At 56.7% G+C, this 25,849-nt stretch overlaps 1 protein-coding gene across 4 annotated transcripts in view; it reads right to left on the reverse strand.

The window, feature by feature from the left end:
- RASA3 (RAS p21 protein activator 3) overlaps window positions 1-25,849 on the reverse strand; it is a 127,563-nt gene that overhangs the window by 52,563 nt on the left and 49,151 nt on the right. For all 4 annotated transcript variants that reach the window (XM_007961021.3, XM_073014542.1, XM_038007934.2 and 1 more), the window contains one exon: window positions 8,139-8,242. In XM_007961021.3, the coding sequence (XP_007959212.1) occupies window positions 8,139-8,242 (104 nt within the window). The remainder of the gene's footprint in view (window positions 1-8,138; window positions 8,243-25,849) is intronic.

Consider the following 25,849-nt stretch of genomic DNA (forward strand, 5'->3'; position numbering starts at 1 on the left):
CTCTAATGGCGCAGACCACGAGGTTGGACGACAGCCAGGACACCTCCTCCTGGCCCGCTGCATCCCCCGCCCTCCCACCAGCAGCCCTGGGCGGGCGCCTTTGACTTTCCTACCACCCCCCAACCCTCCCAGCCCCCCCGCCCCCCCTCCCCCACTCCCACCTTTGACTTCAAGGGTCCCGAGTGGGGCTCTGTCCTCTCCTCTGATGACGGCTGCGTGGCTCTTGCCAAACCTCCCCTTTCCCCCACAATGCAAACCTCAGTTTTGAGTCTCACAGGAATAAAGCCACATGAAAGCAAAAACTTCTTAAAACTGAGTTGGGCAATATATTTCAGTGAAAAGGGAAAAGTCTTCAGACTCCAAGACTCCTTCAGCTGGACAGGAGGGTCAGTTTTGAAGTCAGAAGTTGTAAATACTTGCAATGTCACTGTGTCTTCACATTTTTATGAGCTGAAACTGGGACGGGAGAAGTCACATATTTACGTGGATAAGGATCTTGTAACTGGCACATGATTACAAGTCTTTATTTTTAGAAGTACTTCACTTAATTTTTTAATAGGTAACAGAAACAGAAAAAAATCCACAACATTCAAAAGGATTTAAAATCCCTTCAAGAAGGGATCCCTGCCCCTGCCCCCTCATTCCCGATGTGAGGTCACTTCTGTCACCAGCCCCCAACCTCTCCTTCTAGAAGCCAGCCACGTTCAGCAATGGGGACATGGGGACGTCTGAAGCATGCATGTTCCTATCTCCAGATGCTGACCTGAGAGAATGCCTGATCCAAAGGTCACGGCGTCTACTGAAATTTCTCTGATGTGCCCAATCCACAGGGTTGTCCCCACCTATTTGAGTCACACCAAAAAGTTGACCGAACACTCTGGGCCTCCCTTTCTCGCTTGGGCAAAGGTGGCAGCCTTCTCACCACGAGAGGCAGGAAGGGTCACTTTCTTCTGCTGCATCTGTGCTGGCCAGGCCCGTTCAGAAAGGAGGAGCCAGGGGTCTGGAGGGCATCACATGGGGAACCAGCTGCGGAAGGACCAGAAAAAGGGGAAACAGCCACAGGACACAACTCAGCGAGAGCCACCAGATGGGGAGCGCGGCGGAGACGGGGAGCGCGGCGGAGACGGGGAGCGCGGCGGAGACGGGGAGCGCGGGGGAGACGGGGAGCGCGGGGGAGACCGGGAGCGCGGGGGAGACCGGGAGCGCGGGGGAGACGGGGAGACGGGGAGCGCGGGGGAGACGGGGAGCGTGGGGGAGAGGCGCGGCCCAGACGGGGAGCGCGGGCGGAGACGGGGAGCGCGGGGGAGACGGGGAGCGCGGGGGAGACGGGGAGCGCGGGGGAGACCGGGAGCGCGGGGGAGACCGGGAGCGCGGGGGAGACCGGGAGCGCGGCGGAGACGGGGAGCGCGGCGGAGACGGGGAGCGCGGGGGAGACGGGGAGACGGGGAGCGCGGGGGAGTCGGGGAGCGCGGGGGAGACGGGGAGCGCGGGGGAGACGGGGAGACGGGGAGCGCGGGGGAGACGGGGAGCGTGGGGGAGAGGCGCGGCCCAGACGGGGAGCGCGGGCGGAGACGGGGAGCGCGGCGGAGACCGGGAGCGCGGGCGGAGACGGGGAGCGCGGCGGAGACCGGGAGCGCGGGCGGAGACGGGGAGCGCGGGGGAGACGGGGAGACGGGGAGCGCGGCGGAGACGGGGAGCGCGGGGGAGACGGGGAGACGGGGAGCGCGGGGGAGTCGGGGAGCGTGGGGGAGAGGCGCGGCCCAGACGGGGAGCGCGGCGGAGATGGGGAGTGCGGCTGAGACGCACGCGCCTCGCTCTGACCCCACCTGTGTCCCAGCCGGGGCCACGAGAAAAACAAAGGCCACACAGATCCCAAAGGAAGAAAGAAAAACCTTTATTCACAGAATGTACAAAAAAAAATCTACAAGGAAAGCTAATAGAACTAGTAGTGTGTTTAGCAAGAACAGAGAATACAAAGTCAGTAGGGAGGCGTCAGTGACCATGAAAATTAAACAAAAACAGCACCATTCACAAAATTATGCTTTTAGATTTGTGTTTTTGGTGGACTACCTGAGAAATCTTTGACCACTCCATTAAACACATAAAACACAGAGAAATAAATGTTTTTAAATGTGCAAAACGTGTAGGCTGAAAACACATCACAAAATACGGATGAGAGAAATTGTAAAGACCCAGGCATGTGGAAAGATATACCATGTCCATGGCTTTGAAGACTCAATTTTGTTAAGATATTAATTCTCCCCGAATTATAGATCAATGTAATCCCAGTCAAAATTCCTGTGGGACTATTTTGGAAATTGAGAAGCTCATTCAAAAATACATATGGCAATTCAGAGGATCCAGAATAGCAAAACAAGTTTAAGAACAAATTTGAGGACCTTACACTACAACGTAAGACCTGCTAAGAAGACACAGTGATCAAGACGCTGGCACTGGCATGAGGACAGGGGGAGCATACATATGGCGCAGGGCTTGGGGCTTAGCCTCAGAGGGTCTCTAGCTTCACTCAGGAAAGAATTCGAGAACGAGGTGGTGGTGGAAGAAAACAGTTTTATGGAGGCGGCAGTGTGAAAGATCTGAAACCGCTCCCGCAGAGCAGGGCTCCCCACAGGCGGGGTGCTGAGGGTGGCAGCTCCGGGCAGTCCTGCAGTCTTGTTTATGCTCGCTTTTAACTGTGTGTCAATTAAAGGACAGATTATGCAGACACTTCTAGAAAAAGGGTGGTAACTTCCAAGTCACAGGGCTGTTCCTATGAAGGGGTGGTACCCTCCAGGCCTTGCCATGGCGATGGGAAGCCGACACGGCGCACTGGCAGGCGTGTCCGATGGAAAGCTGCTCCCACCCATCCCTGTCGTAGCTAGTCCTCGATTTGGTCCGGTGTCTGAGTCCTGCCTCCAGAGTCCAGTCCCCCCTCCTACCTCAGACGGAACAGAATACAGAGGCCACAAACAGACCCATGCAATGCAGCCAAGGAAGCTGGAAATGTGCCAAAGTCATCAACGGAGGAACGGTCGCCTTTCAACCAAGGATGCCGGAACGAACGGATGTCTACATGGAAAAAACGGAATCCCGACCCTTTTCTTTGTGCCATAAGTGATAACTAGCTTGAAACAGATCATGGAACTAAATGTAAACGCTGAAAGCACACGCTTTCCAGGAGAAAACTCCACAACTGTGGGATAGGCAAGACTTCCTTAGACATGACACCACAGGTACAAATCATACAAGAAAAAAATGTGATAAAAACCATCAAAATTTAAAACTTCTGTTCTTCAAAGACAATGATAAGAAAATGAAATACAAGCCACAAACAGGAAGAAAATATTTGCAAAGCACTCTTGTGATGGACTCGTATCTGGAATACACAGAACTCTAAAAAATAACAAGAAAACAACCCAATTAAAAGGGCAAAAGATTTGAACAATTTACCAAAGAAGGAATAGAGCAGCCACTAAACCCATGAAAAGTCCTCAGTGCCGCTCTTCACGGACACGTAATCAAAACCACAGTGAGACAGTGCGCACCTATGGGAGTAGAAACGTTAACTAGAGAATAAAAACTCAGACCTAAGGGCCGGGCAGGATACAAACACCTGCTGCTCTCACCCGCTGCTGGAGAGAAGGCGGACTGGGTGGCCACCTGGAGACACGGTTGGGTAGTTTCTAATGAAAGTAAACACACACCCTACAATGGGCCCAGCAACTTCATTCCCACGTATTTATCTCAGAGTAAGAAACAGAAACATTCTCCACATAAAGACCTATCCAAGAATGCATACGGTGACTTTATTCATAATTCCTGAGGATTAGACACAATCCAGCAAGTGCATGAGGCCACTGAGGTGCGTCTGTATGATGGAAACCCATGGGCAGTGGGAGGGGGCGACCTGGCTCACAGCCACACAGCGCAGGACCAGCGCGTTGGCAGAGGGCACGGTCCCTCCAGGGTTTGACTCGCGTTGTCTCCTGGAAAAGGCAAAACTGTGGGAACAGGCCCCAGAGCAGTGGCTGCCAGGGGCTGTGGGCCAGGGTGGAAATCCACCCCGAAGGAGTGTTCTGGGCTGTGGGAACGTATCTTAGCTGTGGTGCTGTCTACACACCTGCATACGCTGCTGAAGGTTACACCTAAACACTGAACTTTACCTTATGTCAGTTGCAGACCACCTGATTTATACACAAAGAATGGAGGTCTCAGCAGGGCGCAGTAGCTGCTGCCTGTAATCCTAGCACTTTGGGAGGCTGAGGAGGGCGGATCATGAGGTCAGAAGATCGAGACCATCCTGGCTAACACGGTGAAACCCCGTCTCTACTAAAAATACAAAAAATAAGCCAGGCGTGGTGGCGGTGCCTGTAGACCCAGCTACTGGGGAGGCTGAGGCAGGAGAATGGCGGGAACCCGGGAGGCGGAGCTTGCAGTGAGCCGAGATCACACTACTGCACTCCAGCCTGGGCCACAGAGCGAGACTCCGTCTCAAAAAAAGAAGAAGAAATGAATGGAGGTCTCACTGCACCCCCACCCCATTGGGAAGCCTCAGAGAGGCTCTAGGGGCTGGAGGGGCAAATGGAGGGGACGTGGTGTTACCAGAGCCGCCCAGAGGAAGGCGGAGGCCTAGCGGGAAGAGGAGGGAGGCCCAGGATGGGGGGCGGAGACCCCGGTGCTCCTGACTGACAGCAGCGAGCCGGGCCCGCGCATTTCCCGGTTCTGGCATCTGCTGGGAGCCATAGTTTCCGGTCTGTGCTCCGCGGTGCAGCGCCCGGCAGCCGAGCCCAGGCAGAGGCCGCCTCCCTGCGCCTGGAAGCCTGAAGGCACCTGCGCCCCGGGGGGTCCGTAGGCCACGGCCCTGCGGCTGGGAGCCCGGCTTGACTGACAGTTGCCACCGGCAGCAGCGCTGTGGGCCGCGGACGGGGACAGAGAAGGCCGGTCACGCGCCCAGGGCCGGCCCACGCCCGACACTTCTTCCCTCTGCGCCTGCTGCCCCTGGGAGGCTTCTGACCTACAGGAGCTGACTGCAGCCGTGGAGGGGCGGGGTGGGCGGGGCAGGGCTGAGCGCGGGGCTTTATTTCCCGGAGTCTAACTTGCTGGGTGGCGGGTGGCGTATTCTGCTGCCTTTCTCGGTTTCAGTCGCCACCGCCCTCCCCCTCCAGGCTAAAGATGCCCTCCCGGCCCCAACCCACACCCCCGACCCCATAGGAGTGCGTCTCCACCTGCCAGTGCACCTCTCACTCCTGGACCTGAACTTGCAACTGAGCACAGCTGTGGCCGCCCCAAGGAAACTCGCTGGCAGGTGGGGTTTCCTCAGGGTGTGGGCAGCTGCTAGAAACGAGAGAACCAGGAGAACCGCGCAGCCAGGAAGCCAGTGGCCACCCCACACTTCCACCCAGAAGCGCACTCGCCAGAACCTGGTGTTTCATGCCCAGTAACAACATAACTGCCATCATCACGATAAATCGTTACCGGAGATCCAGACAGCCATCCATTTTCATGGCTGTAAACGCCATAGTAAGACATCTAAGTCCAGTCACCATAATGGTAAAGCCACCAAGAACTGCTAGCAGATGACATCGACGGAACGATTAATAAACATCTTATTTGGTTATTTTCAGAGCACATAACTCTGGAACTAACTTGATCAGTTTCTCTTATTAAAATGCGCAAAAATATTTTTAAATTTCTTTTTCCTTAGGGTTATCACTCAAAAAATATCTCATACACCTTCGAGAATGAATCAAGTCTCTGTGGATTCTTGCACATAAACTGAGCTGGTGATGAGGCCTGACACGTGGTGCCCAGCACAGGCTGAGCCCCGCCAGATACACCATTAGCCTCCGCTGAATAATCTGGATTCCACATCTCCCTTTCTTCTGGGAACACCCTTGGAGGCCCCTGGAGGTGCTGAGAACACGGGAGCGAGACACAGGCACGCAGGACTATGGGCTCTGGGAAGCTCCGTCCGGTGGACACAGCACAACAGGCAGAAGAACCACAACCAACAAGGGGGGCAGGGGAGGCAGGCCACGGAGGGCAGCTGCAGGGTCAGAGGCCGTCTCCTGCAGCAGGCCCCAGTCCCAGAGGCGGGCATGGCAGGATGTGGGGATGGAGGAGGAGGTGCCTGAGGAGCGGGGTGCAGAGCAGCTGCGCCCGAAGGCAGGAGGGAGAACTGCCAGCCACTAGCCCTGGAGCCGATGCCCTGGTCAGAGGGAGAGAGGAAGAGGGAACCCTTCCTCAGCGCCCAAACAGCTTGAACGCGACTTGAAGCTATGGGCGTGAACCTGAGGGCCTCCCAGGCAGACACTGAGCAGTGGAGTGCAGGGGTCATGCTGGACCCTCAAGACCATCTCACCAACAAGGCTACACAAGGCCAAGCACAGCAAGACCCTGAAGGGGGCCAGGTGCCCACCGCACTCAGGAGCACAAACACCTTCTGCAATCGCATTTCAGGGCCAGGGTGTCTGCTGCGGAAGCACCCGGCACAGCGTTCCTGCTCAAAATGAAGTCAAATGTCAATTATCTGAGATCCACGTGACCCATTCCATGTATTTTCTAAACAAACTCTGGAGACTTCTGTGAAAAGCACAGCAGTTTCTAAGAATAATCATTCGGGTACAGTGAATAACAGTCCCAAAAATGTCCAGGTCCCGACTCCTGCAATGGTGAGGGGGCACGGGCCTTATCAATGCCAGCTGAGGGTCCGCCCAGCCCCAAGGGCCTCTGGGTTCACAGCTGCCACCCAGCCAAGCCCATCTCAACGCCAGGCAGAGAGTGAGACCGGTCAGGATGGGCGTCTCTCTCCTTGTCTCTGTCAGGGGACTTGCCGTGGAGGCCTGGGACACAGCAGAGTGCAGACAGGAGTCTACCAGTTACCTGCTAGCCAGTTTCCCTCATGCCCTCTCTCTCCCTCAATGTCGTGCTGACATGCGCTAGCTGCCGGCTGCCCAGTGGGGACAGGCTGGGTTTTAGGACACTCAAGCTCTGAGGTGGGCCTTTGGCTGTGCCTCTCACACTTCTGTGTGCCAAGCACTGGGAATGGATCAGATCACAGATCCTGGACCATGGCTCACAAACAGAGGGACGCGGACGATGAGGAAAGCCCACAGCTGAGGGACATCGGTGAGCGCTGGGGAAAGGGGGCAGCTGGCGTGGGACAGAGAGGCCATGATGCGGCAAGGGGAGCTAGTGTGAGCAGTGAGCGTCAGGAGGATGCGCCCCCCCCACCCCCCCCCCCACGCACCCTTGTGGCCTCGCTGGCCTCCTGCACTTGTGGACCCTCAGGCTGCCTGGGGCGGAGCTTGGGGTCCTCCTGGGGGACTCCTCCTCCCGCACTATACCACTCAGCATTCCGGCAGCCAGGGAGATGAGGAGCCTGCACCACCTGGGGTCTGGGTTCAGGCTGTGGCAGCCAGTACACACTGGTTCCCCGGCCACCCGTCCTGGGCGTGAGCTCAGGTGCTGCAGGACCCTCCTCCCTTCCTGGCTCTCCCGGCATCACGGCGGGAATTAGCCTGATACCCCAGCCTCCCACACCTGCTGCGTGAGGTCCGCTCCTGATGGGGTCCTCTGGCTGCATTTAGGAACAAAGAGCTCCCTGAGTAACCTGAAGTCCACTCTGCCAAGAGGCCCCACAGCTTACAGGATGCTGCCTTCCTGCAATCCCCGGCAGGGCTGCCCATGAGCTTTCTCCAAGAAAACCGGGGGACACTGAGACCACACGCCCCCACCCCCACCTGCCCTTCCCGTGCCCACACTGTGGGGACTGAAGTTGGGACAGGAAGAGCCAGGATGCGGTGAGGAGGGAGGGCCCCATGTCCACACAAAGGTCCCCCCGCGGATGCCCCGGGGAGAAGCCCTGGGAAGTTGTCTGAAGAGGGTTGGGGATGCTGTGCTCTCGCCTTGAGGGGCCATGGAAGCCTCGACTGGCAGTGCTCACTGACCTGAGCCTGGCATGATGCTCCAGCAGGGACCACAGATGCCAGGCCAGATCCCGAGAGCGGATCAGGAGGAACACCCAGGGCTGCCGTGACCCCTCAGCACCATCCCGCCAGGCTCCGGACTGAAATGCTAATACTCCCCTGGCACAGAACAGGCAGAAAAGGGGAAGTAAACGCTCATTCATCACCTACCTATGATGGAATCCCTCCGGAAAACGTCTCTATCGAAAATGTAGAAGGATAGGTGACGAAAGCTCCGAGGAATTTCACAGTAAAAGTCTTCTCCGTAAAAGGGGCTGGAGAGAAAGAAAAGCACCAGTTAGAACACAAGCCACGCTCCCGCCTCAGCCCCAGGGGCACACACGTGTGCTCTTAGTTTTAAACGTGCCATGAGAATGCCCTGCACCGCGTGGCACGTGGGAGACATGAACCTGCAGCTCCCTGTGGGGTGAAGGGTGTCGTGGCCGCTCCCCGGCCTCCACCTCGAGCCTTTGCACTGCACGGATGAACTGTAACTGGGCTGCCTGGTGGTGCAGGACGCTGAGAGACTTCCACAGAGACCATGGTCACTGCCTGAATGACTTCCCTGGTACGTGCTCAGGTCTAGGTCCAGCCGCAGGGACACTGTGATGTTTTGAAGGTACCTGGTTTGGGGCAGGTGGTGGCTCCCTTTATGGACTGAATGTAAAACACAGCACTCCAGTGCCTTGCCCGGTTCCTTTTATCCAGAGATCCAGTACAAAGTCCTGAATGCCTAGCCGTCCTCACTCCTGGGGGAGGCTCCCGCGACTGACTGTGCTTACAGAGTGCACGGCTCCGGCTGCCCATGCGTGAGTCACCCGGAGATGCAGCCGCCCCACAGATGGAGACTTCAAATAACTGCAACCCCAGTAAAGAAGCAGAAGCCAACGGGCTTTGCCATTCTGCAAACCTCCCTGTTGTCCTGGGCCAGCACAGGTGAGGTTAGGTTCCTCCCCGTGCCGGACCTGTTGGCGATTACTATGGCGCACGCACAGCTACCACCAACTCAGAACTCAACACAAGCCCACTTTCACACACATTTATGCTAAGGTCCAAAATAGGAAAGATGTAAGTTATTCAAGGAGGAACCATTCAGATAGAGAGCAAAGGAAGGTCAACAGTGCTGGGCCAGGTGATCCACACAGTCACCAATGGCGCAGGCCCCACCCCAGCCACACGCAGAAATGAGCTCAGACCTCGCACCCATGTGTAAGGGTGTAAGGGTTGGAGCTCCCAGCGTCTGAGAAGAAAACGGGGATGAACCTGCACCCAAAGATGCCTTAGATCTGTCACCCAAAGCACAAGTGCCAAAAGAAAAATAAATGGAAAATCAGACTTCCATCAAAATTAAAAACATTAAAAACTTTTTTGCATTAAAAGCATTACTTAAAAAGTGAAAAGGGCCAGCACGGTGGCTCACGCCTGTAATCCCAGCACTTTGGGAGGCTGAGGTGGACGAATCACCTAAGATCAGGGGTTTGAGACAAGCCTGGCCAACACGGCAAAACCCTGTCTCTACTAAAAATACAAAAATTAGCAGGGCGTGGTGGTGGGTGCCTGTAATTCCCAGCCACTCGGGAGGCTGAGGCAGGAGAATCACTTGAACCCGGGAGGCAGAGGTTGCAGTGAGCCGAGACTGCACCACTGCACTCCAGCCTGGGTGACAAGAGCAAAACTCAGTCTCAAAAAAATAATAAAAATGTAAAAAATTACAAGTGAAAAGACAGACTAGAAAAAATAGCAGCTCAGTTATCTGATAAAGGACTTGTATCCAGAATATATAAAGAACTCTTATAACTCAATAAATGATGACAAATATTTCAGTTTAAACAGGGGCAAAAGATTTGAACACACATATCACCAAAGAAGACAAATGACCAACAATGTATTAAAAATGCTCGGTGTCATTAGCCCTTGAGAAAATGCAAATTAAACCAGGAGATACAGCACAGGCAGAGGCCCAAACCTCGGGCCACGAGCGTTGCTGCCCGGAGCCCACGTGGGAGGGGCCTGGAGTCCAGGCCCCAGCCCCTCCCTCTGCAGCGGCCTTAATAACAGGCATTTCATTTGGATTTCACTGATTTCATAATTTTTATAACTGGGTCAGAGACTGAGTAATGTTTACTCAGAAAACCATTTTTTGTCATAAGGCACAATCTTCCAAAGGAGGCCTAAAATACCTACATTGTTGTAAGCATTTTGGAAACACAGCAGTATCCATTTACACACAAAAGAAACATCTCTTTATCTTTCAATGAAGGCAGAATGCTCAGGGACTTCCACCGACTTCCTCGTAGCAGAATCCTGGTTCATGAAGGCTCTTTAGAAAGTCACATTTCCTTTAAACACATTCTCACATTGGTCGCTGTCGCAGGCACTCGAGTGCCTCTGATTTTCCTGGGTCTGCCTGGGCACCGCCGAGATCTGATGTCAGGGACCCCCAGGGAGAAACACCCTGTGCCCGTGGGGTGTGTGCCCACAGTCACGTGTGCATGTGTGTGCCTATAGGTGTGTGCGCCCACAGGCACGTGTTTGTGTGTGCACGTGTGTGCCCATGGGTGTGTGCCCACAGGCACGTGTGTGGGTGTGTGCGTGTCTGCCTGTGGGTGTGTGTGCCCACAAGCATGTGTGGGGGTGTGTGCATGTGTGCCCGTGGGTGTGTGTGTCCACAGGTACGTGTTTGTGTGTGCACGTGTGTGCCCGTACGTGTGTTCCCACAGGCACGTGTTTGTGTGTGCACGTGTGTGCCCGTATGTGTGTTCCCACAGGCATGTGTGTGGGGGTGTGCACGTGTGTGCCCATGGGTGTGTGCCCACAGGCACGTGTGTTGGTGTGTGCGTGTCTGCCCGTGGGTGTGTGTGCCCACAAGCATGTGTGTGGGTGTGTGCATGTGTGCCCGTGGGTGTGTGTGTCCACAGGCACGTGTTTGTGTGTGCATGTGTGTGCCCGTACGTGTGTTCCCACAGGCATGTGTGCGTGTTTGTGCGTGCAGGCATGCACCCAGAGCACTTGGGTCACACGTACACAAAGGCACCACAGATGCGCCCCGCACAATGCGCTGCTTTCATGACAAGGCGAGGGGTTGTCACCCCGCCCCCACCCTGTGTAAAGTCACAGCTGCAGGATCTCGGGGCAGGACGCACACTCCCCAGGCAGCGCCCTGCGGCCTCCCTGGAGAAGCTTGGTGCTCTGCAGACAGCGTCCCCACTGGCAGGAAAAACCACCATCAACCTCGAAGCCAAAAGGGACACCAGACGCGCATTTTAATATTCACGACAAGGCCTCAGGTGACGAGCTACTCACAGGACACACGTTAACAATTAATAGTAATTCACAAAACATTTGAGGTTTTTACAACGACAAAACGGCCTCTTCTGTACATACCAGAGCAACTTTCAGGGCCACAGAGGCCGAAGTAACGGCACGAAGCCGTGGTGCCTGAATGCGCGGACAGAGCCTGGACTCGTGTTTCCAGTCCCGCTCGCTCCCGGCAGAGCCCAAAGAACCAAGGGCTGGAGGCTTCGCTTACTGCTCCAGAATGGCAGGTGCCCAGGCTGTCCCGGCCGCGGCACATCTCACACGAGAAGCCCAGTGGGAGCACGCACAGCTCCTGGCTTCACGGCAAATGCGTAACCAAAAGGTGTAAATCAAGCTTCATTCACCACGGAGGAACCTCAGAACCACAGGCACCGACAGCCAAGCTGCCCGAGAATGGAATGGACGCCCTCCACTGGCAAACACTCCAGCAACTGGCTTGGCAGGAAGCTGTGGCAGCTTCAGAGCAACCCAGGGCTCGGGGTTCACCTGGCCACCTCGCCGTGAGAGGGCGTCACGCTTCCCAAGAGCCCCCCCACTCCCACACAGACACTGAGGACCCCACCACGTGGGCCTGTGCCTGCCTCACAGGAACGCGGGGAGGAGGAAGTGGGTCAGGCTGGACTGCAATGTCTGATGTGGTGTCCAACATGTGTCCAGTGCGTGTCCGGTGAGTGTCATGCGTGTCTGGTGCGTGTCCGGTGCGTGTCTGATGTGTGTCCGGTGAATGTTCGGTGCACGTCCAGTGCGTGTCCGGTGAGTGTCCGATGCATATTCGGTGCGTGTCCAGTGCGTGTCCGATGCGTGTCCGGTGTGTGGTGAGGGGTGGTGAGATGAGGATGCCAGCGTTGAGCACACCCCACACACAGGCGCTGCGCACCTGGCCTTTGACCCTGCACACTTCCTCACCGTCCCAATGCACAGGGTGGGAAACCGAGGCACTCCAACATCTGATGAAACTATCCCAGGGATCGTGCCGTGACTCAGGCCATGCTGTGTTGCTATAAACCGCTTTTACGTGTAGAAAGGGGCATGTTCAGTCTGATAATTTCACGGAGTTCGTATGTTTTCTTGTAGCTTCCTCTTTCTGCTATTTTTATCTCTTTTTATTGAATGGATTTCTGGTTTATTTATGAATTTTAAACACCTCAATTTCCATGGACAGGTGTCAGCACCACCAGAAGCCTCACGGGACCCTTCCAGGTGCCCAGCCAGCAGCCTCTGCCCCGAGCCCCCGCCCCCCCAAACCCCCACTGCCAAGCAGAGTCACAGTGAGAGGAGTCACTTGGCAGAGCAACGGAACACCCTTCTACCGGGCAGTACCCAGGGACACCGCGCCTCAGCCCCGCTGCCCAAGCCCTGCCACTCTGCCCCTGGGGAGCACGACTTCTTCCGGCCTCCACCCAGGAATTTCTCGAGCAACAGCTTCGGAAACCTTGCTCTGGAATGGCAGAAGGGAGGCAGCGCTTTGGGGTCCTCTCTGCCCCCCTGCTAAGAGGAGCCTGGTCCTCGGGAACCTCGCGGTCCCCCCTCCTGGAGAAGAGGAACGTCGCACTCACATTTCCATTTTACACCTTTGCAGCCGAGAACGCTGGAGCCAGAACGGGCTCCAGCAAAGGCGATGGTGAGCGTTTTGCATCTCTGATGTCGTTTACTCTACTGGCTCCAGTTGCCTTTTTTCACGTTTTCCCCCTTATTTCATATAACTTTTTAAACTTAATAGTTATGACTGACTTTGTTTCCTGCAAGTCACCTCAAGTCTTTCAGGAAACCAGGCAGGACATCTGCAGGCAGCCAGCCGGCCTTATCTACGGAGCCCTGAGCCACCAACCACCGTGACCAAGCGTCATGCCTGCGAGCCGGACGAGCCCAGGAGGGGAGAGCGGCTGGACTCCGTACGCGAAGTCCACACGGACAGAGCAGCGGGCAGGGCTGCCTGTGAGGAGGGATTTAGACCAGGAGGCCGCTGGGGAGGCTGCCCAGAGGAGGAGGCTGCCCAGAGGAGGAGGCATCCCACGGCAGTGGGGTCCGGAGAGGCGGCAGCGCTGCAGGCCTTTGCACTCATTTTAATGAAGGCTCTGCAGGGTTTCAAGGAAAGATGGAGCCGGTCCCTGTGCCAGAATAGAGGGTTCGTTCAGCTTCTTAGACCGATGATTTATTTAGGGAATAAGAAGGGCGATTCCAGGGACAGTGGAGGCCCCCACAGGAAGGAAACCTCTCCCCGCAGTGATGGCACAGAGCCAGCCTGACGCCCAAGGCCACTGTGCCATCATCGCCAGGGAGCCCTGAAGAAACTCCTGGAAGAATGAAAACGCCCAGCTCAAGGAGGAGAGTGGAGGCCGTTCCCCACCTTCTGGGGCAATTAACAACCTCTGCGAATGAATCCACAGCTTAAACCCACAGAACCTCCGCCAACCACACCCAGACCTGGAAGGGGCACCTCTGGCCGGGGCGCTCAGCACGAGGGGACCCAGATCAATGGCTTCCCTGGGGCGCGGGCTCGGCCTGCAGGCTGGAGGCTGGAGAGCTGCCATCCTGGCACACGCTGGGTAGATGCGGGTGTTTCCAATGTGCTAAAGAGGGCAGGGCCTGGCTGCGGTGCTGGGAGGCTGGAGTCCTGGAGGTCGGTGGGGGACGGTGAGTTCCCAGGTCACTTCCCCTGTTGCTTGTTTTCTTCACTTTCCTGTCCTATTCGTTCATTTTAGCATGGAGGTCAGAACCAGCCGAGTGAAGCCCCTGCCTGGCCACTCAGGTGGTGTGAGGACGGGGGCCAGGGCCTCGAGCATCAGTCAGCTCCTAGAATTGCAGGTTTGTACCTGCAAACGGGGCACCCGAGTGACATCCCTCCAAGACCCCCGGGATGCCACAAGCCCCACGGAGACAGCGCACCCAGCAGGGGCCAGCTCCAGGCGCTGCTGCTGGAGCAAAGCCATCACCACCGTCCACGCGTCCAGCAGGAAGAGTGGATTCCTCGGGCATGAAGCTCACAGCTCACATCGTCTACGAACCTGCCCGACGACCTCTCCCGAACCTGGATTCCCACCACAGAATTCAATTCCTCGGGTGCTCACCAGCCCGTGACTTGTGGCCACCAGACTGGACATAACACACGGAGACCATTTCCTGTTTTGCAGAAAATCCTGTTGGGCCATGCCAATTCCAGAGCCAAAACACAGTGTCCACGTGAGGGTCCAGACCTGATGCCACCCTTGCTGGAATAGCATCTCCTTCCCTCTCAGAGCAATGCCACTGATGCCCAGACCAGCACCTACGCCCGTCCTCGCCGGCCCGACAATGCCCCTCCCAGGCCCTGCGGCTCAGAGGACTGGTCACGGGCACCGTGGACTATGCCGACCCGCAGTCCCCAGGGAGCAGGCCCTGCTGCTGTGGACACAGGTGACCCTGCCCCTCATAGGGGAGCTGCTCTCCTCCTGAGCCCAGGAGTGCTCTGGAACATCCATCCCAATGAGAACCAAAATCAGGAGTTGAAGTGGGAGTTGAAGGCCAGAGCCTTTTCGAATAACTTCCCTAAGCTCTTTTAAACACCTGCATCCAGGCCAGATGCAGTGGGGGAGGCCATGGCAGAAAGGCCACTTGAGTCCGGGAGTTAGAGATCAACCTGGGCAACACAGCAAGATCCCCACTCGACAGAAAATTTTAAAATTAGACGGGTTTGGTGGCGCACGTCTGCAGGGAGGTGGGGGATTGCTTGAGGCCAGGAGTTCCAGGCTGCAGTGAGCCGTGACCACACCACTGCACTAGAGCCTGAGTGACAGAGCGAGACGCCGTGTCAAAAAACCCAACACCCACACCTCCTGTATCTCACAGCCGTCGGGCTCCCGTGCAGCTGCTCCTCCCACCTGATTCAGGCCTCGGTGAGCTTCACAAGGCTGAGGGGACCATCTAAATGTAAGACTCTGAGACAGACGTCACTGAAGCCCATCCGAGGCGGCACAAGTAACCACACAGGCCTTGCCGGGGGAAGCACGAGTTTGAAGACAGAGTCTTCCAGGGATGTCCACGTTTCAACGCTGCCTTGCCAGAGGCCAGTTCCCTCCTCTCTCAGCCTCAGGACACCGCCCTCTCGCAGTGTGGCCTGCGGGCACAGAGGGCGCTCGGCTGGGGAAGGGCAGTGGCTCTGCCCCCAAAGCGGCCTCCCCAGGCCACGCCACTGCCTGGCTCAGAGGTTTCTTCCCCTGCCCTACACAGTGAGACAAGCACATGGCGGGGCCTCCCACACGCCAGGCGCAAGCAACTGGGGGCACCTTCGATGCCTTCGGCCCTGGCCAGGCGTCGCTCACCGGACCCAGAAGCCACCGCGCTCTCTCCCCACGACTGTTTCAGCTGCGCGTCCCGGTTCCAGACCGTGGGAACAGCAGCCAATGAAGCAAAGTCCCGGCCCCAGGGAGCCAAAGAGCGCACAGAACCACAAACGTCCAACGCGCAAGGCTGGCGGGGGTGGCCCTGCGGCCTCACTGGGGGCTGGGGAGGCTTACGGACGAGTGAGCGCTTGAACGGGGCCGTGGACGGTGAGGAGACCGTGGGAGGACGAGTGAGCGCTTGAACGGGGCCGTGGACGGTGAGGAGACCGCGGGAGGGGTCCAGGCAGAGGGACACCAGGTGCAAAGGCCTCGAGGCAGCAGGGCTTGTGTGTGGTGAAGACGTAGGAGCAAGGAGGAGGCTGGCGTGGCCCGGGCAGGGCAGGGCAGGACGGGAGGATGCTGGGAGCTGAGGTCAGGGGTCAGGGTGCAGCTGAGGCCACGTGGTACGGAGCAGACATTTCACCACAGCGGCTGGGAATGTGCAGACCCGGAGCAAGGCACTGGACGGATGGGTAGGTGGGCATGCAGGGAGGAATCGCCTGTCTCAGCTCAGCAGCCGGGAGCTGCTCAGGCCTGGGCAGAGCAGACCAGGAAGGGAAGGTCACCCGAGCCTCCACAGGTGGGGCTTTCTGCAGGCAAGGGGCAGCGGTCCAGCCCGAGAGGCCACAGTGCCGAGCAAATCCTGGTTGTCCTCATAGGGACCACAGGAATTCAGTTCTGGCAGAGGCGAGACTGCCGGGAAGTCAGAGGGGCTCCTGCAGGAGGTGAGGGGCCTGTGGGGGCGGCGAAGGGCCAGACACGCCCCGTTCCGCTCTGCTGACAGCGAGGCAAGAGGCGGGCAGGAGTCAGCTGGAGCCACACCCGCCTGAGCTCGGGGCAGAACTGTTCCCCCAGCGCTGGGCCTCGCCAGCCTGGAGCTGCTGTGGTGTCAGTGGTCAGCTCAAGTCCAGCCGCTTGAAAGGGAGGCAGAGGCCCCGCCTTCCCTGAGGCTCCCTGTGAAGAGCAGGAGGCTGGGCCCTCAGGAAGCCGCTGGCCAGGCTCTGCCACCCCCACAGCCGGCAGACGGAGCCTGGGCACTGCACGTGGAGACGTTTCTTCTTCCCGAGACCTCGCACAAAAATTACTCACTTAAAAGCGCTTAGAGTTTTTTCATTTTTCCAGTGGCAAATATTTCGAGGGAATGCCACAGAAACAGCCACACCAAAACCCAATTCAGTTCTCCCTTCTCTACCCCCCGCCAAGGCCGGGGACACGCTCTCAATGCATGAGGCTTGTTTAGGTCTCTGTGTTTTTCCTCTTAGAACTGCAAACTATGGTTGCCTGGAAAGGTTTCTAAAAACCCCAGGCGCCCAGGCCCACCTCAGAGAACGGCTCTTCAAGGGTGATGGGTTATGAAATAGGAACCCTGTGGGAGGCTGAGGCGGCAGATCATGAGGTCAAGAGATTGAGACCATCCTGGCCAACATGGTGAAACCCCATCTCTACTAAAAGTACAAGAAAAAAAAAAAAATTAGCTGGGCGTGGTGGCGCGCGCCTGTAATCCCAGCTACTCAGGAGGCTGAGGCAGGAGAATCGCTTGAACCCAGGAGGTGGAGGTTGCAGTGAACCAAGACTGCACCATTGCACTCGAGCCTGGGCAACAGAGCAAGATGAAAGAAAGAGGAAAGGAAGAAGGGCAGGGGAGGGGAGGGGAGGGGAGGGGAGAGGAGGAGCCTTGAAATCTATACTAGCCACAGAGTCTAACACAATCCTTAAGCGAACTGCTCGTCACAAAGCGTGGCAGGCTGCCTTCTCTCCAGAGGGCTTCTGGTGCCCGTCCACTGCGGCGGCAGTGGGATTCAGCCGTCACCTGCGCTTGAGGTGGTAACTCCATCTCAGACTCAACAGGGGAGGTGTCTGCAAAGAGCACATGGCGCAGGGGTCAGGTGGGGAGGACGGCGAGGTCAGGCCAGCTCAGGGGACATGGTGGGCAGGGTCTTCAGATCCCACGGTGGGCAGCAAAGGCAGGGGTCAGGCTGGCGCCGTCCTGGACCACGTCTGGGGTCTGCAGGCCCCGTCTCCCTCTCCACTGTGCCTAACCTGACATCTATAACCTACATCCAGCGAGACAGGATTTTCCACGATGAGGTGATTCGTAATTCCATTTATGTGCAAGTTTTTAGACTTTTCCTGTGTTTTTTTTTTTTTACTTATGATTTTAATTTTGTTTGCTTTAGAAAAGAACACATACATAGGAAAGAATGCTTCCTTTCGTTTCAATTAAAAACAACAAACTGCTTTTCTTTAAAGTGAAAATTCATTGAGGAGGGGGCTTGCATTGTACAAAGAAAATCAGACCCACCGGGATGGCTGTGATCAGAGACAGTAACAAGGGTAGGGAGGTGGAGACGCGAATCCAAACACACAACCTGTGGGAAGGTCAAGTGGCCACAGCCACCACGGAAAACAGGCTGGCGGTTCCCCGACATTCAACACACAGTCGCCACGGGACCCAGCGGTTCCAGCCCCAGGTGTGCAGCAAGAGACACAGCAGCCCACGTCCGCACACAGACTCGGACGACTCGGACGCACCTGCTCACGGCCCACGTCCGCACGCAGGCTCGGACGCACCTGCTCACGGCCCACGTCCGCACGCAGACTCGGATGCACCTGCTCACGGCCCACGTCCGCACGCAGACTCGGACGCACCTGCTCACGGCCCACGTCCGCATGCAGACTCGGACGACTCGGACGCACCTGCTCACGGCCCACGTCCGCATGCAGACTCGGACGACTCGGACGCACCTGCTCACGGCCCACGTCCGCATGCAGACTCGGACGACTCGGACGCACCTGCTCGCAGCCTCAGTCATGACGGCCAAAAAGTGGAAACAAGCAGGTGGGTCTCGGCTGCTAAGGGAGCAACAGCAGAATGGTGCTCAGCCCTGGAGGGAAAGGACACCTGGACCCCGGCCCCACACCACAGGCGTCCACATGTGGTGCCGACCGACAGGCCACGTACAGAGGCCACGGGTCAGGCGCTTCCACTGGCACAGAATGCCCAGGAGAGGCACAGCCGGCGACAGAACGCGGACCCGCATCTGCCGCCCCGGGAGAGGCTGCAGGCCGGAAACCGGAGGATTACAGGGCACGGATGTTCTTTTAGGGAGATGAAAATGTTCTAAAATTGACTGTGGCAGGTTGTGCAACTCTGCAAATATACTAAAAACCACTGAATTGTACATTTTAAAATGGGTGAATTGTATGGTGTTTGAATTACACCTCAATAAAGCTATTTTTAAAGAAACAAAATTTTAAATACGTAAAAAAATCAGAAAGTGAAATCTGGAATTAACATTCCAGGAAACATCCTCCTTGAGTTTTTTCCTCCAAAGATATAAAATAGAATAAAATATATAAATGCTATAAGTTTGAAATATACAAAATATAAATATATTTGTATTATATTTATAATAAATATGATATTTATAATATAAATGTAAGTATATTCATACTATAATAACGCATTGTATTATAATACAAATATATTTAAAAAACAGTAAACATTTATGTTATAAATAGAGAAGATATGAAATGGAAATACGGGTACATTTTTAAAAAGAAAAGTGAGGTTATGTTCCCTGTGACAGTCAGCTTTCTCCTTTCACATCAGGCCATGGGCCACTTTCCAAAGAGCTGATAAAACGCTGGGGTCAGACGGCACGTGTGTGCGTGTGTGGCCAGCAGCGCCAGGTGCCCCCGCCGTCCCCATGCTGTGTGGTGGGAGCAGCCGGGGTGAGCACCCTGGGGGCGGAGATCTGTGCATCGGCTGATTGTCCCGGGGGGATAAATTCCTCCAAGGACGTGCACCGTCCTTAGGCCTTCGAAACACAAAGCCACGGAACCCTCCAGGGAGTCTGGACCAGCATCCGCCCCCGGCATACGCCGTCTTATAAATATTTTTACAGTTTGCTAAACTGGTGGCAAAAACTTGCTTAAATTTGAAATGTTTGGCTCATTGGTGAGGTGGAATGTCCATCTTTTTATGAGCAGTTTAAAATCTCCTTTTCTCTTGAACTGCTCTGGGCCTGTTTTCTATTAGCACTGCTGAATGTGTGGACAGATTATTTCACAACATTTAAGGAGGATATTTTTTCAACTAAAAAGAAACACAAATTTGTCAACTTTGTCACCAGTGGGTGAGGATGGACATGTGATCGACCAACTCTGAAATGAGCTGCAGCAGACGGACGCAGCGTCCCAGGACCTGCAGGAGCAGAGGCTGCGAGGCCAGCCACGTCCACCTCGACCACGTCATCTCACGGGCAAAACGGCCGATGCCCCACGTCCTCCCAGCCCCGCCCAGAACCCACGAAGCCCAGCAGGAAGTGGCCACCGTGCCATCACTGGAGGCCCCGTGGAGTCTGAGGACAGCAGCTTCCGCCCCATGCTGTTGTGGGGACCCCAGCTCAGCCCGAGGACAGGGTGGGTTCCCTCCACACAGCAACAGCGCTCCCAGGTGCAAGGCCCGGGCCACGGACAGCCCCCCGCTGCCCCCCGCTGCCCCGCTGTCCGTGGGTCTCAGGGTGGGGGCACCATCGTCTTTCATCAGCAGGAAGGTTTGTGTTTTCTCCTTCCCGGGCAGCAGAGTTTAAAGCGTATCCAAAAGAAAAACAAAACTGGCTGAATGCTAGGGCATCCCTCCCATCCCCCATCCTGTTCGGTGGCCTGTGCCGGACAATCTCTTCTTTCTGACGGACTCAAAGGGGCCACGCAGCCGCCAGGCGCCCCCCTTCCCATTAGCAGCTTCATCTCAGGGTGTCTCTCGGACAGGCCGGCTTTGTCTCGGGCCGAGGTCAGCGCAGTCCGATGCGGGATGAAGGCCTGGGCCAGGCGGCCCCCGCTCACTGCTGGGGGGCTCTGGAACCCTCCTTCCAAATAAAGAAAAAGTGTGGCCTGAGAGGACCAGGCTCGCCCGAAATCCTGCCGAACACAGGCAGCAGCCTCTCCCTCTGGGGCGAGACCCGGGCGGCCTCCTCCCCTCAGGCATTTCTGGAAGAAACGCAAATGAAGTTTCACAGAATCAAGCAAACTTTCACGGGGGAAAAAGAAAAAACCTCTTGCAGAAAACAGAGTTGACCTTTAAGTACTGGCTGTGACGAGGGGAAACCATCGGAACCGAATTCCTTCTCTTCCCCGAGCCGGAGCTGGGGCTCAGCCGGGACCAGCAGAGAAACCCCGCCTTCTCCTCCCTGAGTCACTTCCCAGCATCTGCGCGAGGCTGGCGAGGCCCCATCCCGCCTGCGGCTGCTGCCATCGCGTGATCATGAGAACAGAAACCTGGTTTCCAGCTCCGTGCTCTGCCGCTGGCGCGGGCCCATTTCTCAAACCCTGGAGGGAGCCGGGAGCTGCCGGGGCTGCCCCAGCCTCAGGGTAGGGGGTAAAGGCTGTGTGAAGAGGAACCAAAGCCCAAACGGGGTCTGCAGAGCAGCCCTGGGGCTCCCAAGCCAGCCTCTGGGCTGAGCTCTGTGGCTCCTGAGTCATGGCCTGACTCATTCTCAGAGGCGCCCCACAGAGAAGGGGCAACTCCACCAGGGAAGATGCTCCATCTCCGCAAAGGACAGGAGGAAGAACACCCATCGGCGGCACTCGGCCAGTGCAGGGCCACAAGCCCGGCTCCCACAGGCCGGAGGTTGGAGGGTGGGGGTCCATGGGCAGCTCACAGCCCACCTGCCGTCCAGCACTGCAGGTCTCAGTGGAAGCCTCACACACACTGAGTTGCAGCCTCCTGTGGTTCAGGCTGGGTGGGGTTGTTTATTTCGAAATGTTGGCAAATAGAGCTGTGAGTCTTCAAACTGAACCCAGCGACTCAGTGAGGAAAGCAGGCGGGCTGGGCTGAGACTCACAGCTGCAGCGGCTGTGGTGAGCCGCCTCACCTCCCCAAGCCTCAGTCTCCCCCTCTGTTCAGGGGCACCAAGGAGCTGCCCCTTGGCTCATGGGCTCTGTGGTCGCCAGGCACGTCACACGCCACTGCACACGGCGCCCGGAACACTGTGGCCTTGGCTCCTGCCTCTCCTGTACACGGGGCTCTTTCCTCTCTCCCACCCCACACCCCCCAGAAAAGAACCACCATCCTTACAAACAAATGAGAATCGGCTGGGTCTGTAGAGCCCAGCCACGATGTTTGACTGTCAGGACGAGGCACAGCCAGACACCGGGTCCCCTGCAGCAACTGAGACACCTCAAATCCCAAACCTTCAGTGAGGCCCTGGTGGGAAAAGGTGCTCTCCAGGGGGGCCAGCGGCTAAGCAGGAGGCAGCCAGGCGAGAGGAGGCCGGCAGAGGAGGGAGAAGAGGGGACCTGGCCTTTGCTCCTCATGGATTGTCAGTGCAGCCCCCTCGTGACAGACCCAGCCTCTCCCTGCAGTGGCCCAGACGCACCTCAGGGCCAGGAGGCTCCTGCAGGCACAGGCAGCCGATGAGCCCCTGCCAGGTGTGGCCCTGGGCCTGGGGCAGCCTGCCACATGCAGTAGGCGCTCAGTACTCGCGGAATACAAGCAACCTCGTGCTCTCCGCCAGCTGAGTTCCTGTGAGGCTGAGAACCCCCTGCGTCATTCTGACGTCCTGTGAGCCAGCACGACACCGAAGGACGCACACATGTGGGTAGAGGTGGAGATGCTGGGCCAGTCCTGGGGGTCACACAGACAGGACCAGGGGCTCTAACCTGCTAGGAGATTTGGGGCCAGCAGTCCAGGACTGAGAACAGATCCCTGGCCTGGGGCGCTCCGGGGGCTGAGGACGGGCCCCCACCTGCGGCACCCCAGGGCTGATGGGCCCCCTACTCCAGCAGTTCTGGGATGTTCTGGGCTTCAAGGAGCCTCCAGTCGTGTCAAGCAGGTTTTTGTTTAAGCTCTGACTTGAGAAAGAGTGAAAATAAATGTTCAGGGGAAATGTGACTTCTCATAAGTCTCCGAATGTCAAAGTTGGTGTTTCCTAAGCCAACAACTTGGTTTTTATTAAAAGCATCTGAGAGAATGAACAGTCTGTCTCCCAAACCACCAACTTCCTCCTGCCCCTTTCAGTTTCTAACCCCAAATAACTTCTCCCTCCTGAAAAACTTGGTGGAGCTGTGGAGATATTTCTTGGTTTATTCATTTCTACTACACAAAAGTACCATTTTGGGGGTGACTACATCTTGCAGTATGAACAGAAAGAAACCTTCCTGTCTTTCACAAACACCCACTGTGTGCACACGGGACGGGACGGGACGGCTTCCACCCAGACGAGCTCAGAACCTGCCCCTCGGGGCCGCGGAGACAGGGTCCCTGGTGATGTCCCGTCTGCTGGGAAGACCCAGCTGTCCTTGCTCTGCACTAGAAGATCTGTCTGTTCCTTGACTTGTAACATCTAATTATATGTAAAACACAGACAAAAGAACAAGAACTCCCCCATGATTGCACTTTCCAGAAATCGCCATCCCGTTGACGGTTCTGTCTGCGAATCCAGATCATTTTGGGGTCACTCATGATTTTTTAAACAAAATAACTTTTCCTAGACACAGCTTTGTAACCTAACGCATAACCAGCTTTCAGAGCAGAAGCTCAGGCCGTGGCACCTCTGGGTGGAGGAGGCGGCACCGAAACCGGCCACGCCTGCAGTTTCTTCCTGTTGTGGCCGCAGCCCCTTCTCCCCGAGATGGGCATATGCAAATGAACCCTGCAAAGGACGCAGGGGGACTCCGCAGAAAGGGGGGCAGGGCTCCGTGTGGGGCAGGGGGCTCTGCCCAGACTCAACCCCAGCGGCAGGGGGCGGGGTCAGACCCAGAACCCCGAGGCAGCGCCTCCCTGAGCCACGACTGTCTGCGTGGATGAGGGTTTGGGGAGGTCGGCCACGTGGGCACAGAAGACGCAGGCAGGGCAGACAACATTTCACGTCCTCACGTGGACAGAAGGAAACGGGGACGTGACGCTCACCGAATATTCTTACAAATGACAGACTGACCCAGCAGGGAGAGACTGAGGTTCTGTTGTGTGTGACTTGGCCAACTGCTCCTTTCTGCTGGACGAGACGGCGATCTCCCCCGCGGGGCAGCCTTGGGGAGTGGCGTCATCTCCTTGTTTGAGGGTCGGGGGTGCCGGCCCAGGGGAGGTCCAGGGTGGGAAGCTGGTCCCCAAGCCCCAGTCCTGCCAATCCAATTTCAGGGAGCTTTTCGTTTAAGTAAATAAGGAAACAAATAGTGGCTGCCCTTTAAATGATTAAAAATGATGCTCTGAAAGGTATGGATTGTGAACAAAGCTCACTCTCAACCTCAGGAAAACATTTTTCTAGTAGGACAGAAACTGCCAAGGCCAGAGAGAAAGGGCTCGTCCTCCGAAACGTGTCCACTTCGACGCGTTCTGAAGTTACGCCTGTGACAGATGCTGGCCCCCAACCTCCATCTGAAAACTAGAGAAAAAGGGGAAGACAGAGGAGGACGCTCTCCCTAGACACTGGCTCAGCACCCGGTAGAGGCCCCACACACTGCAGGGCCTCAGACGCGGGGGCCACACGCAGGGAAGTGGCTTGGGGGACACAGGCCCGGCCTGTGGTGGAGCTGGGTCTGTAACCTCCTTAGTGGGAAAGAGGGAAGAAGACAGGCTGAGTTCCGCCTTGCCTTCCTCACACATTCCATTTGCAGCTTCCTGCTGAGTCAGACTGCGATATTGGGCAACAGCAAATCAAACTTGACCCAAGTGCTTCTCCCCAGGGACCGTGAGAAGGGGCCCCTGCCAGGCTGCAGACCCAGCGGCCACAGAGCACCCTGGGGCCCTTCGGAGCTCAGAGATGCAGACGTGGGCTTTTCCTTTCCACAGCGACTTTGCCAAATGAACCATCAGACCTTAAAGGTGACACTGACCTTGGAGGAAGCAGCACACTGAGGGCCGGGAGGTTCAGGGCTGGGAGACTGGGGGATGGGAGACTCGGGGCTGGGAGACTCGGGGCTGGGAGACTCGGGGGACTGGCCCCAAAGTGGGTGCCACCATGGAGCAAAGAGCAGGCGGTGGCCAGGGCTAAACTCCCCGGCACACGGGGCAGCCCTGCCTGACACTTGCCTCTCAGGTGGATGCTGACCAGTGACTAACACGGGACCACGTTAATGCACATGCACAGACTGAGGGCTCTGACCACAGATGCTGTGTGGATTCCAGCTGCAAACTTATGAGAGAGCCAGGTTTTGGGTTCAAGTACATTTCCTGCCAACTTTTCGTATGGGGTGGGTTGATGCACACTTTGTCCTCACACTACAGGGGCAGCCCGTAGCCAGCCCGCACAGCCCTCCAAGTGGACAGGGCTGCCAGCGCCCACACTGAACGGCGCCACGGTTTTACACGTGGACGGGGTTGCCAGCGCCCACACTGAACGGCGCCACGGTTTTACACGTGGACGGGGCTGCCAGCGCCCACACCACACGGCACCATGGTTTTACACGTGGACGGGGCTGCCAGCGCCCACACCACACGGCGCCACGGTTTTACACGTGGACGGGGCTGCCAGCGCCCACACCACACGGCGCCACGGTTTTACACGTGGACGGGGTTGCCAGCGCCCACACCACACGGCGCCACGGTTTTACACGTGGACGGGGTTGCCAGCGCCCACACCACACGGCGCCACGGTTTTACACGTGGACGGGGCTGCCAGCGCCCACACTGAACGGCACCACGGTTTTACACGTGGACGGGGCTGCCAGCATCCACGCTGAACGGTGCCACGGTTTTACACGTGGACAGGGCTGCCAGCATCCATGCTGAACAGTGCCACAGTTTTACTGTCTCAGAACTGTCCCACGTGGGTTTCTCTTTCTTTGCTACCATGTTTTGTTGTGTGTGTGTCTGGGGTTTTTTTGAGACAAGGTCTTGCTCTGTGGCCCAGGCTGGAGTGCAGTGATGCAATTGTGGTTCACTGTGGCCTCAACCTCCTGGCCTCAAGCAATCCTCCCACCTCAGCCTCCCAAAGTGCCGGGATTACAGGTGTGCACCACCACACCCGGCCAGAACCATGACTTCTATTTCTAAATTCTTCTGAAATATCTGAAAGACAAGGGGCCTCCATTTCTCAACCTCACCTGAAAGAGAGGTTCCCAAACAGGTCCTCCTCCCACTAGCTCTGATTTAGCAGGTCTGAGAGGATCCCAGCCCGATAAAGACTGCCAGTAATCTCCGGGCCTCGGGCCTAAAATCCACGGGCCTCTAACAACGGACCATTTAAACACAGAACCGACTTTTAT

Source organism: Chlorocebus sabaeus, chromosome 3 (genome assembly GCF_047675955.1).
Source record: "Chlorocebus sabaeus isolate Y175 chromosome 3, mChlSab1.0.hap1, whole genome shotgun sequence".
NCBI classification, from domain to species: Eukaryota; Metazoa; Chordata; class Mammalia; order Primates; family Cercopithecidae; genus Chlorocebus; species Chlorocebus sabaeus.